Raw genomic sequence first — 14,179 nt, 5'->3', positions numbered from 1 at the left:
TATTACTTTTCTACTAGTTAATATTCTCTGCTGCTCTTATTTCTCAACTTGGTTCATTACTCTTTAGCCTTACTTCCTCTCATTTGGTTTCTTTTTGTGATGCTAACTTGGCACAATATTTTCTAAAGTTTGGTGCCTGAGGATCTTGTTGCATAATAAGCCTGGGTGTATTCAACCAGAAGAAACAATTTCCTCTGTCTGCCTCCTGGTTCCATTTTTTTTCTTCTTCACTCAAGTAATGGGAAAAGAAAAAAGAAGAGAAAGAAGCCAAGTGAACGAAGACTGGGGAAAGGAAGTTGGAGAGGCGCTGTGATGAGAGTAGAGGAGAAAAGCGGCTTACAAGATGGATGCTCTTTTGAGGAGAGAAGATCTATATTTTTTAAATGAAGCGGGTATGCCTCATTGATATTTTTACAAGAAAAACACTGTCAGTGTGGGTCAATAAAAATCTCTGTTTTGCACTCTGGATTCAAGCTGCAATTGGTTTTGCTTCCCAGCTGGAGCTCTGGAATCTCTACTCAGTTGTCAAGCTTTCTTTCTAGCAGATTATCACTCTTACCCTGAGAAATGAGACCACGCAATGATCCAGTCTATCTTCACTTGCAGGCACAATCCGCATTAAAAAACACTAGTACGTACACTAACACATAACCGCACAATCACGAGCCAGCTCTGTAACACTACATCTCTGCTGGGGAAGCTCATTAAACACATACACCAACAGTGAGAAAAACCAATGATGCAGTGCATGATACGTGTGTGTGTGTGTGTGTGTGTGTGTGTGTGTGTGTGTGTGTGTGTGTGTGTGTGTCGGGGTGGTGGGGCACGCTCACAAATTGAACAAATGTACAAGAATACAGGGGAAGAAAAGACAGACAAGGATTAGCAAGATGATTGAAGCGTGCTGAGAAATCACTGAAGAAGTCAAAACCATCTGCCTGCAGGTTTTTATTAGGGATCCAGTCTCTACAACTCCAATGGATGGTTGCTGAGTTTAGGGCTAAAAGCAACATTGCTTCTATCCTCCTCTGCATGCAAGAAGAAAGACTCTAATGTTAATGTTTGTGAATTCAAGAACTGCACCACAGACGGTATATAAAAGATGGGTGTTGCTATTTGTGTGAGAATTCGACATTAGCTTAGGGGCTGACTAGGGCTGGGCGATATGGCCTAAAATTCATATCACGATATAATTTAAAGCATGTGCGGTAACGATATATATTGCGATATATTCTTTTCTTCTGTATAACGTATTTTCCACACTATAAGGCACACTTAAAATCCTTTAATTTTCTCAAAAATCGAGAGTGTGCCTTATGTATGAATTTTGGTTGTCCTTACTGACCTCGAACCGATTTTGGCGTGCAGAAATCTGTTAAAAAATGTTTTAGTACAACTTTGGTAAGCTGCACTGCTTGATGGATTGTCAGAGCATTACGGCTGCCGTAGTGAGGAGCTTCGCAGAGTAATCTGGGTCCAAAACTCCATCCCCAAAGTCAAACGAACACTGAGAGTTAAAGACGGTCTAAATTCTTTAATATTTAATAAAATCATCAGCGTTGCTGCTTTACCAGGTGTAACAATTAAGTTTAACATCCAGGCATCCATGAAAACAGAAGTTATTAAATTTAACGGAGTTAGAAGTTAACAGGAAGTTAGCTCGCTAGTTTCCACCTAAACATCACATACCATGTTCTGACTGAGAGATTTTTGAAACTAATTAAAACGTACAGCTCTGCTACCACTTCCAAAATAATGAAGACAGAAAACTAAACAGCAGTGGCATTTGCAGGGTCACTGAAGTTGGACTACCTGGTATATAATGTTGTATTACGTGATTGCTAGCTACACAGCTATGTTAGCATAACATTAGCACAGTGAAGCTGGAGGATGAACAACAACTTTTTTTCCCACTCAATAAAAGTTAACGTGAGGGTTTCTGGTGGTCAGGGACAAATGCAATCGCATAGCAGGATGCTATACACGGGCCAAACTTCAGTCAGGAGAACAACTGAGATCATTCGTCCACAATACAAGGTTAGTTATTAATATACTGCAACATAGAGCAGCTGTGAGAGAATTCAACATTAATGAATCAATGTTACGGAAGTGGAGGAACCGCAGTTTTTGGCTTTCCCCATATTTCAAAAGTGCTTCATCTCTTTGCTATGACTCTCAGCATAATTTGCAGATGATAATTGTTGTAGCCAATGCGATGCTTTCGACCAAAACAGGCGCAGCTTGATGACATCATCAACATGCGCTATCGCGATGGAGCGGTATAGTCAAAATCTCTATCGTTGGCCAATTTTATATAGTTTCTATCGTATATCGTTTATATCGCCCACCCCTAGGGCTGACCCAATCTAGACTCTAAAGAAGTGATCTATTTAGAGCACAGGGTGGAACACTGAACGGTTCAAATAATAAAGGTTGGCAAGCTACCTCCAAACACATGTATAAGCTAACTCAAGACTAAGACTAATAAAATAGCAACGTTTCGCTCATTTAAGCTGAAGCACAAAGCTCTTGGGTGGTCTCTACCACACAGCCAGTGATATGATTTTCAGATCATTGAAATACTCCAAAAGCAGCGACAGTCAAACGCTCCATATGGGAGACACAAATTAGCAAAGCTGAAGCTTCTACTGTCTGGTCAGCTATCAACACCGCTATTAAGCCTGAACGACTTGAACTCAATTCCACTCACACCTGTCATCACTAAGCACCTGGAACATTTCATTCAAAGCCATTCCACCATGAATAACCTTCCCTATGGAGACCCCCACCAGTTTGCCTATACAGCAAATAGGTCAAGTGAGGACAAAATAGCTACAGCTCAACCTTTAACACAATCATCCCCAACATCCTGGTGAGGAAACTGTCTGACCTGTCCCGGCTCTCACTTACTCCTTGATCCTCAACTTCCTCACCAACTGCCCACAGACTGTCAAACTCGTTCCTCACCTCTCCTTTACTTGAACACTCAAAACTGGCTCCCCACAAGTGTGTGTTTTGAGCTCACTGTTCTACACTACCCTAACCCTAATCTGCATACAGGGATTCAATTCAATTCGATTTTATGTATACAGCGCCAAATGTCAACAACAGTCGCCTCAAGGGACTTTATATTGTAAGGTAGACCCTACAATAGTACATACAGAGAAAAACCCAACAATCATATGACCCCCTATGAGCAAGCCATTTGGCGACAGTGGGAAGGAAAAAACTCCCTTTTAACAGGAAGAAATCTTTGGCAGAACCAGGCTCAGGGAGGGGCGGCCATCTGCTGCGACTGGTTGGGGTGAGAGAAGGAAGCAGGATAAAAGACATGTTGTGAAAGAGAGCAAGGGATTAATAACAAGTATGATTCAGTGCAGAGAGGTCTATTAACACACAGTGAGTGAGAAAGGAGACTGAAGAAAAAATACTGAGTGCATCATAGGATGGGAATCCCTCAGCAGCCTACACCTATTGGAGCATAACTAAGGGGGCAGTCAGGGTCACGTGATCCAGCCCTAACTACATGCTTTAGCAAAAAGGAAAGTTTTAAGCCTAATCTTAAAAGTAGAGATGATGTCTGTCTCCCGAATCCAAACTGGAAGCTGGTTCCATAGAAGAGGGGCCTGAAAACTGAAGGCTCTCCCTCCAATTCTACTTTTAAATACTCTTGGAACAACAAGTAAGCCCGCAGTTCGAGAGCAAAGTGCTCTAATGGAGTGATATGGTACTACAAGGTCATTAAGATAAGATGGGCCCTGATTAGTCAAGACCTTGCATGTGAGGAGCAGGATTTTGATTCAATTCTGCATTTAACAGGAAGCCGATGAAGGGAAGCCAAGATTAGAGAAATATGCTCTCTCTTTCTAGTCCCTGTCAGGACTCTTGCTGCAGCATTTTGGTTTAACTGAAGGCTTTTCAGGGAGTTTTTAAGACATCCTGATAATAATGAATTACAATAGTCCAGCCTGGAAGTAATAAAGGTATGAACTAGTTTTTCAGCGTCACTCTGAGACAGGATATTTCTAACTTTAGAGATGTTGCACAAATGGAAGAAAGCAGTCATATTTGTTTAATATGAGCATTGAAGGACATATCCTGATCAGAATTACTCCAAGGTTCCTCACAGTATTACTGGAGGCCAAGGTAATGCCATCCAGAGTAGGAATCTAGAGTAACAATCAGGATGGCAGAGTATATTTCTAAAATTTTCAGGGCCAAGTACAATAACGTCAGTTTGATCTGAATTTAGAAGCAGAAAATTAGATGTCATTCAGTTCTTCATGTCTTTATAAAGACCTGGATGCAGTTAAACCAATTGCTGTGTGTTATTTGGCTTCATGATAGATAAAGTTGTGTGTCATCTGCATAGCAGAGACTGTGATGGGCTCTGAAACCCCATCACAGTACAGGATATGAGGTGCTGAATATGTCTGTGTGGTGTTCAGTAAACAATCTGGCTGTAAACAACACAAGGCCAAAGGAGATGATCCTGGACTGTAGGAGGCACAGAGTAGACCTGCCTCCACGCTACATAAGCTGACCTCTCCTGGAATGCAAACACCTCCACCATCATCAGGAAGTCACAGCAGCATCTGCACTATGGTAAATGGTAAATGGCCTGTATTTATATAGCGCTTTACTAGTCCCTAAAGACCCCAAAGCGCACTACCCGAGAGTGCTCAGAAGGAACAACATCTGTGAGAAGCTGCTGACCTTCTACCACTCGCTATAGTGTATCACAGTGTGGTTCACACATTGCACCCAGGCTGAGCGGAAGACGCTCCAGAGAGTAGTCAATACTGCACAGAAGATCATCGGCTACGCCCTCCCCTCTGTTGCAGACATCTACACATCCCACTGCCTGAACAGAGCTGAGAGACTCCACCCATCCTACATCTTGCATCCCACCTGTTCGACCTGTAGGCCTTTAGGAGATTCTACAGGTTAATCCAAACCAGGACCATGAACACACGCCCCACTTAAAGTCACACATCAGTACCTCTCACACATACAACACACACACACATATGCACACATACAGTAACACACACTCACACATAAACATACACATCACTACCACACAAGACAAGTGCAATACTTGAGACCAACCTTGCACATTTGTATATACCTTGTACATTTGCACAGTTTTATAGCTGGTATTTTTAGATTTGTTTTTGTTAGCTATTTCTTTGTTTTTATTATTTTTTTATTCTAAATGCTGCTACCAGGTAGCTGCTTCTATATTTCGTTGAACGTCTGATGTTTAATGACAGTTAAAGGATTATCATTCTGATTTTATTTGAACCCAGTGCAGGAATAACAGACTCCACCACTTGCAACAGAGGGCACAATAAAGAGAGATAAATGCTGAATCTGAATACATTTAAAAGCTACCGTTTTAACCCGAATGACCACATACACAGAAAAATGAAAGGAAAATGCAACATAAACATGTTCAAACACGTTAGACAACCACATGCTGTCACAACAGCTTCAGTGCCCTTTGCAATTGATGAGGCTGCAACAAATGCTGTTTAACACAAAATCTCCTTTAGGTGTTCAGCAAGTAAAGATGAAATGACTGTAAAGCAAATAGCACAGGTTTCTCACTTTTTTGTCCTCTAAATGTTCAGTAAGCTCTCCTTCTCTACAGATCAGGTTATTGTCATCACTGTAGAAAACAGTCTCATCTGAAGATGATCATTCACAACAATTTGATTTACAGTGACCCTTTCCCAAAGGGACAAATGTTCTGGATCATTTCACTGAAGGAGTGGAATGATTCAGGTAATTCCTATTCATTTAAGAATTTTATTTTTCCTTGCAACCCACCTATTGTTACCTTCGTCCATAAAGATTTCACTGAATGTCACCTAAATTAGAAGCAGGAAACATGGCATGAGCATTTTCCATGCTGTTGGTTTTAGGAACAACAACATCTTTAGACCAGGATAAGAGGTTTAGCTAAACATGGGGCTTTCACCGATGGTGCCACCATTTCAATGGTCTGAAATGATGGTAGTTAAAAGGTCAAAATGGGAAAGCTATGAGCTGCCAGCTAGTTTCAACCAAGGCAAACCATCCATTCACCACCATTTTCTTTTCTTTGAGTATTTTTTTTTCTTCATAAGGTCACCACTATGGTGAAAAATAAGAAGTGGCCTACACAGAAGACTTATTTCTAAGTGAAAGAAGGGTCCCAAAAAATATCAGGGATTAGAACGCTAACTTTTCGATAGATAGATAGATAGATAGATAGATAGATAGATAGATAGATAGATAGATAGATAGATAGATAGATAGATAGATAGTGTTTGAGACATCAACTTTGTTCCTCACTTAGTGTCAGCCTGCTTTCTAATTTGCATGCTGATGCTCAGACTCGAGGAATCCCCTCTCCCAATTAACTGCGGAGCTGGCTGACTGGTGATTTCTCTATTTTTCTTTGTCTCTGCATCCACTCGTGCCTGATCGTGGCTCCCACGCACACGAATGGACTCGTGTCCACACGGAGGATTTGAGGCTGCATGTGCAGCCCGTACTGCTGTGCCAAAGTGGTTGGAGCTGCTGGCGCAGTAAACAGCGAGACGCTGCTTCAGACTCGCTCCTCTCCCTGCCCTACTGCGAGTCGCGCGAGAGGAGGTGTCTGAGAGGAGCAGAGGGATGCCCGGAGACGAGGTGTTTTTGCGGTGCATAAAAACTCAACTGGCGCCTCTGTCATTCCACTTGGATGCGAACCAAGACGCAGAAGGACAGAGAGCGCAGAAACGCGCAGAATCAGACATCACTCTGGTTTCGCACGAGAAATCAAACGCATACCTGCTGTTGAGACGCTGCTCCACAGCAGCCCGATCCACAGCACCGCGGGCAACATGCAGCGGAGTCGGTAATCGACCGAGCAGGCGGCCGGCGGCATGGCAACAAACCCAGTGCAGAGAAGAGAGACTCAAGAGAAGAAAAGAGTGTCAGCTGGTTTATCTGTGGTCAGGCGGGCACGTAGAAGCGTAGTGTCGCGGTCAAGATCGTTGGGGGTCCGCATGTCAGAGCAGCATCTTTCTGACTGGCTGCAAGCAGCGCCTCCTGCTTTCTGCCTGAGATCTGCCTCTCCACCCTCCCGGCCGCTTCTCCACGGACTCCTCAGTCCTCTCTCTCTCCCTCTCACCCGCCCACCTCCTCCACACACGCAGCCCGACCTTAATGATAATGAAACTTTTGCTCAGAGAGTGACGGTCTGTATTTGTGTCAAGCTGACAGTAGGCTGCAGCAAGATAAGGGCACACTTACATAACGGAGGGAGAGAGAGAGAGAGAGAGAGAGGCAAAATAACGTTGTTCCAGGTAGCGCAAATTTTCTGGATGAATTGGAAAATTGGTGGGGTGAATGGAGGAGTCATGGAGGTGGAAGGCCCACTGAGGATTCATTTCACCTCAGGTTGGCACTATTGTTGTAGCCACTGCAATCCAACGCTTTAGAGGGAGCTCTAGGACAGAAGGAAGGCTGGAAAATAATATTGATTTTATATACTCCCAGGTTGGGTCCTTCAGGGTATTATATGCATCAAATATTATAATATATTCTGAGCACATTGGCTCTGAAATAAAATACAGAAAGTTTCAAGTCGTAAAAGCAAGAAAGCATAGAAATCCACAATACCAAGAGCCATCAGGGAAAAAAGTAACGTGTGAGACCTAGAACAGGAAAGTGGACCTGGTACAGAAAACAGATTTAACAAACTCTGAGTTGAGATTGGAAAGTTAGTTCAATCGACCTGGAGTAATAAGAGTAATGCCTGGTAATGGAAAAAATGAATGATATAACATCTGATAATTAGCTGTGACCTGAAAGACAGGAAACTCGGACAGCTGAAGATAAATAATATGGATCAAACTAATGGTGATTAGAGGGTTTAATTAGGAACGTGTGATATTAGTCAGACCCAGAAAGACTGAGTTTGGTGATTTGCAATGAAAAAGATGTAAAGGTTAAATATTTACATTTTAAACATGTATTACACATTTCAAAATGTTGCCTCCCTTTTAACACTCATCATCCTTTAGATATTTAGATCATCTTCAACACGACATGAAATACATTTTTGTCGATCTGTGCAACTGATAAATGATTGTTTACTGATAAGTGTGTTTTATGTCTAAAGTGACGTACAGATTAATTTAATTTCAACTGTTTTTGCTACTGTAATGTACCATAAATATTTCAGTGAAGATGAACTAGTTAACAATTTGCAGCTCCCTTACTTTCCACAGGGGGACTGTTATAAAGGCTCAGCTGTACATTTTGTTATAAACTGATAATAACTCTACAATATCAAGGTATACAGCATTCTGGTATGTGTTTTGTTATCAAATGTATGAATGGGGAAATTAAACAGATAATCAGACAGACAGCAGTCAGCTTGTTGAAGAAAAGCTCCCAGTGAATAGGTTAAATTCAAAGAGTCTTTTTAGAGTCTTTACACAACAAGTCCCCAAAACACTGAGAACAGGCAGACTAAAGACAATCAACACTTAACAGGAAGAAGAACAAAGTAAAGAAAAAATAAGACAGCCAATGAGGACCAAAGTTTCAAATTAACAGAGGAACGAACTGAACAGATTCGCACAGATAGTAAGACGCAGTCAGAGAAAACACAGGAGGAAAATATGGAAAATACATGGAAACTTCTCCTTTTAGCTTCATTTTTCCATATGTTGGCTATGGAGACCGCTCAATGTTTTCCAAGCCAATCATCTGCCTCTTTCTATGGAAGCCCGTTTCCGCCACTAAAAAAAAAAAAAAAGGATCCATAACTCAAAATTTCGAGTTATTATCTCGAAATTTCGACATATTAACTCAAAATTTTGAGAAAAGCAACTTGAAATTTCGAGTTAGCGCTGCCAATCAGTAATCTACGTGAATGACGTCATTTCCATGTTACCCGGAAGCTGAAGCCCTCAGCTACAAATGCTACAGCTAAGCTACCGGTATTACATCCAGTCGTGAATGCACAGATTGCTGAGTGTTTTCAGCCTGGCTTCACAAATGATGAAATCCCTGTGTTATTAGCTGAATCACATGGTGTTACTATCAGCAAACATACTTTAATTTGTTGGGATCCGTTTTTGAGTGCGCGGTCCTGCGCCATATGCTTCCGGGTAACAAGAAAGTGACCTCATTCACGTATATTTTTGATTGGCAGAGCTAACTCGAAATTTCGAGAAAATAACTCGAAATTTCGAGTTATGGATACTAGCTTTTTTTTTTTTTAGTGGCGGAAACGGGCTTCCATATCTTTCACTCCAGCTCAGCCTCCTGTCTTTTCATCAGTGCCACTGTTTCTAAACCTTATGTAGCCGGATGGGCTACTCGCCTTTCTCCTTTTCTCTCTCCCTCGCTCGCTCTACCGCCCTCGCTCTCTCCTGCGCTCGCTCTGGGCTACGCAACTAGGTTAATTGTGAATCCACCTGCGTATCCATTTGCCACTTAACTTTGCCCATCAGAATATGTTTGTAGCTCATAATTATAAAGCCAGGACGGTTTGCCACTTCATTTTACCCGTTAGAGTATTTTTCTGGCTAATATTCACAAAGGCAGTACGGTTCGCCACTTGATCTCGTGTTGTGCGCATGCGCAGAAACAACGGGTAGTATGGTTTGTCAGGTAGGATGGATTCCCAGAACACCGTTTCTGTTTCACTCCAGCGTTGCGGAGAGAGGTGCCCGAGTTCTCTGGTAGTGCAGGATAGCGCCTCCGGTCCTGGGTTAAGCTGCTCAAACTATAAGCATTCACAATTACAGGAGGCTAAAGTTACATTTATCCTTTGTTTTAGGGTTTGATTGCTGCCTTGACCTCTCCGTGGCGAACCGCCCGACCTTAATTGGAAGCCGCTGTTGTGAGGGCTCCTCCTCGGTGGAGCTGCTGTCTTGTCTGGTGTCGTCTTTTATTTTCGTGGAACTGTTTTTATTAAGTGGGCTTACTTTTTCTTTTCTTTTTTTGGTTCGCCTGATTTTATTAAATTTTATTCTGACCTGCTGCTTGCACCCACCCCTCTGTGATCGGGCTAGAGCGATCCTCTGCCCGAGTGTCGTGCTGAGAACTTTAATCCACCTCAGTTGCCGATTCCAGTCTGTGGGGAGCCAGACCGGCCTGTGATCGAGGCTTGGACAATTACAACCAGCACACGCTGTGGCTTGACTCGTGGGGTGTAAGCCTACCAGTTGGGGTGTGTGTGTGCGCGCGCGCGTTTATATTAGGCTATTAAAGATTGAAGTTTTAGTTTTAGGACGTGCCAGTGGCCCTGGGACCTTAGGTGGTGGTTTCACACTTTGTACAGCACTGGGTGCCGGCTGTAGTGATTTTCTTTTCGTGCGGTTTTCGTTTGGGTCCACGGCTGCTGTCAAGTCCCGGTTCCATGGTTGTTTTATTGTACTTTTAGGACACTGTCAACTACGACGCTACATTCAGTATTTTCTTAATGTTTTATTTTTATCAGCATAAATAAAACTGTATTAATATTGGAGCCAACCTGCCTCGGTGTGCATCCTTGAATCTGTGTGGCCTTTTATTTGTTTTTATCTATTTTTCTTAAATGTATATTTCCACTAGTTGACATTGTTGTTTTTATCTAACCCCACCGACCACTTGGTCACACTTGCATCATAGCAGATCTCACTACCATCTTGTAAACCTTTTTCGCCCTTGCTGCTACCCTTCTGTCACAAATACACTCTTCTCCATCCACTGCACCTGGCCTGCATTCTCTTCTTCACCTTTCTTGTGCATTGTCTGTGGGTGGTTATCCCAAAGTATTTAAACTTGTCCATCTTCACCATCTCTACTTGCATCTTTATGGAAAAACAAAATGTATCAATTGTCAGGACCAATCAGTCTGGCCGGACTCAAATGCAAGCCTTGGAGGGCTAATTCTGTGGTTTCATTTACAATGCAGGTAAAAGTAGTACTATTTTAAAGAGTCTTCAAGCAGAGCTTGATACAAAGTCTCTGTAAAATCCAAGGAAAGGTAAGTCCAACAATGTCTCCAGAGCTTTAGACCACAAGTGACTGTCTTGCATGGAAAAGCCAGAACATCTGAACCAAGGAGAAGATGAGTTACTAATCTTTCATGGCATAACAGGAAGCAGATTTCCACATTGGAGCAGGAATCACTAATTTGGTTTAAATAATGCTCAGGCAAATATCCCAGCTTAAAAGGCAGGCAACATGCGTCAATAAAGGAGACCGGACTCCTCAGGCAGTCTTCTAGGTGACCCACTATTATGGAAGAGTATCACTCAGGAGCAGGCAGAGCAGGACCCTCGGGCTCCACCTGTTGCCTGCCTCCTGAGCAGTTCCATCCTCAATTTTCAGCTTCAGCCCTCAAGTTTAGCTCATAGGCTTGGTCAACATCGGTGTATTGTCTAGTTTTGCTTCTCCCTGTCTTGTTAGTCTTATTTCATTCAGCTGCATTCCCTGGTGTTTCCCAGCTTCCTAAATACCTGGTGTGTATATATTGTCTGCATGTCCCTTTGTTTAAGGATGTGTTGTTCACTCACGCCGTGTTCCTGCATTTCTTGTGAGTCCTGTCTTTCGTGTGTTCCTAGTCTTTCCTTTAGTTTTCTAGTTTCCAAGATTTGCAGTTCCCTAGTTCATAGCTTTTCTTTTAGTTTTCTAAGTTACAGCAACAAAGCTGCCTCTTTTTTTTGCTCTTGTTTCAAAGTCCTGGAGCTGGGCCTCCCTTGCCTGCTACACAGCTGGACAGACAGTCTGCTGGGGGGGGGGGGGGGGGGGGGGAAACACAATAACTTACTATAGATAATTACAGACTGAGGCCAAAATCTTCTCTCAGTCCCTCTTTCACATTGTCATGCATGAGAAAATGTGAGTAATAATTTGGTGATAAAAACTTTTAAAATGATCCCTTCAAACAGACAGGTGTGTCCATCTGAGTTTCAGGGTTGGTTTCTAGTATCATGGAAGATTTAACAGAAGCACCTAATGATTTTTTGCTTGTTACTTTGAGCTTCTGACACTTCAAGATGCAGTTACCACAAAGTCAAAAGTTAATTGATGTTTTCTGTGGTGCCTCCTTCCTGTGAACAGGAAGAAACAAACCTGCACTTTTGCAGCAGTCTACAGTACTTGGGCTCTTGAAACGTCCTCATGCTGTCAGCTTTGCACAGATCCACAAATGTAGCCTGCATTCAAGTGCTAGGGAAAGTGCAAGATACCGTGCTTCCTTGCACTCACATTCCCACCTATTGAATAATAATTGATTCATAATTGATCAATAAACTGATTTACTTTGCTTTACAGAAACCTAGTTACATCAGGATAAATATGTTAGTTTAAATTAATCAAAAGCCCCAGTCACACTAATTCTCAGAATTCTCGAAGCACAGGCCGAGAAGGGGGAGCGACAGCAATATCCCATTCCAGCTCCAACCAAAGACCCAGACAGAGTTTTAATTCATTTGAAAGCTTGATGCTTAGCTTGTTTTCCCTAGCAGGAGAACTTGGAAATTCAAAACCTAGTTTTATTTGTTGTTATCTGTTGTCTACTTGGGCCTTACTTAGACTTTCTATCTAATCTCTCAGACTTTTTATCTGATTTAGTACTCAGCTCAAAAAAAGTAACTTTTATTTGACTGAAGGACAAGAGGTGGTTGTCACGGCAACAGGAGTGTTGCCTGCAAAAGGGTCATCTCTAAATAATATTGGGAAATATTTGAAAATTCAAAGTATTTTTTAGAGAAAATGGTTGAAATGCTGGGTTAAGAGCCCTGTGAGTGTTTAAAAGGAACAGGATCTGATGAACTGTACCTTGTATTTGAAATCATGCGGGAAATTTTGAGGACGTAAGAATAATAAGTACTCATTGTAATGAAACTGTCTTAATCAAAGAAGACTGTACAAAACAACATAGTGACAATTCTGTGGTACCACATGTGTTTTAATGTTGTTTAGGATATCATACTTTTTATAAAGCAGCAAAGTGGGATAAATGTATGTCTTTTGTTAATCGTTGATCTTTGTTCTGTTTGTCTAAAGAAACCACACAACCTCCGGTAAATTTAAAATAAGTGGTAGCGTGCTGAAGACAAGAGAAGAAGGGTCTATTCCACCGTGTGTGCAAAAGAGAGGTATTATAACCATCGCGTTTCGGTGTCGAACATGACCATACCACCTGTCTATGTGCCAAAGGAGGGTAATTGCACATGTCTAATTCATAAAATGCCACAGAGGTAGATGACGTGCAGCCCACATGGTAACAAAATAATAAACATTATAAACTGGTATAAAACCTCTCGGACTGAGTCATCTCCAAGGAGATGCCCAGAAAGTTGCAGAAGAAGAAACATGAGATCAGACCTAAGGCCACCCTAAACTGTTTCGATTGATGTTAATATTATGTTTCTGCAACATGTCCAAAATTACACTGAATTACAGGGTACTTACACCTTAGTCGCAAGTCTTACAGTCTAATTATTTCATTGTTTCCTGTAAAAACCTGACTTGTAATTATGGGGTACTTACACCTTGCGGGTCTTACATGGTAATTATTTCATTACGCATCTCACAACTGTGTTGCTGAGAAGATATCTCCATGATAGTTCATGTGTTATTGATAGTGAACTATTTGTACAACCCAGCTCCAGTGAGATGATTACTTGAGCAATACTTGTGAGAGTACTTGCACATACTTGCTTTTCAATAAAAGCAAGCTTCATGAAACTCCCCACCTGATTATTATGTGTCACAGTTCTGAGTTGTCACAACAATTCTGCATCAGGTCTTCAGGGGCAGGTTTAAGATGAAAACAGTGTCCACAATGTCTGGTAAAACGATGTACTGCTTGAAATTGGAATGATTGTTACATACGTGCTGTTATATACCTGCTGTTAATCAAATGCACTTGGTTAACTGGCCATCAGCAAACATGAAAACCTCTATAAAAGCTGAAGTTTTTGCAGTTTGGAGGACCGAAACAATCAGGTGTGTGTTAGCATAATGCCACAATCTTCCAGGGGATGAATATTCCAGCAAAGTAACCCCTAAGTCATGTTGTACAACACAGAAAAAAACCAACAGCTACATCTGAGACTCTACAGGCTTCGGTTAGCGTGCTATAGCTGGATCTTTAGCCTTTAACTTACAATTGCATGCCTTGAAGTCGATAAGC

The 14,179-nt window shown here is 41.9% G+C and overlaps 1 protein-coding gene across 1 annotated transcript in view; it reads right to left on the bottom strand.

Annotated features, from left to right (window-relative positions):
• sez6l (seizure related 6 homolog (mouse)-like) overlaps positions 1–6,919 on the bottom strand; it is a 105,520-nt gene extending 98,601 nt beyond the window's left edge. The window contains exon 1 of the mRNA XM_085358677.1: positions 6,823–6,919. Within this exon, the coding sequence (XP_085214803.1) occupies positions 6,823–6,919 (97 nt within the window). The remainder of the gene's footprint in view (positions 1–6,822) is intronic.
• Between the last annotated feature and the right edge of the window lie 7,260 nt (positions 6,920–14,179).

The sequence above is a fragment of the Diplotaxodon limnothrissa genome, linkage group LG7, assembly GCF_057381915.1.
Source record: "Diplotaxodon limnothrissa isolate DT_005_m linkage group LG7, D_limnothrissa_male_GT1.1, whole genome shotgun sequence".
NCBI classification, from domain to species: domain Eukaryota; kingdom Metazoa; phylum Chordata; class Actinopteri; order Cichliformes; family Cichlidae; genus Diplotaxodon; species Diplotaxodon limnothrissa.
Note: the sequence above shows the minus strand (reverse complement) of the source record. Positions and strands in the feature narration are given on the sequence as shown.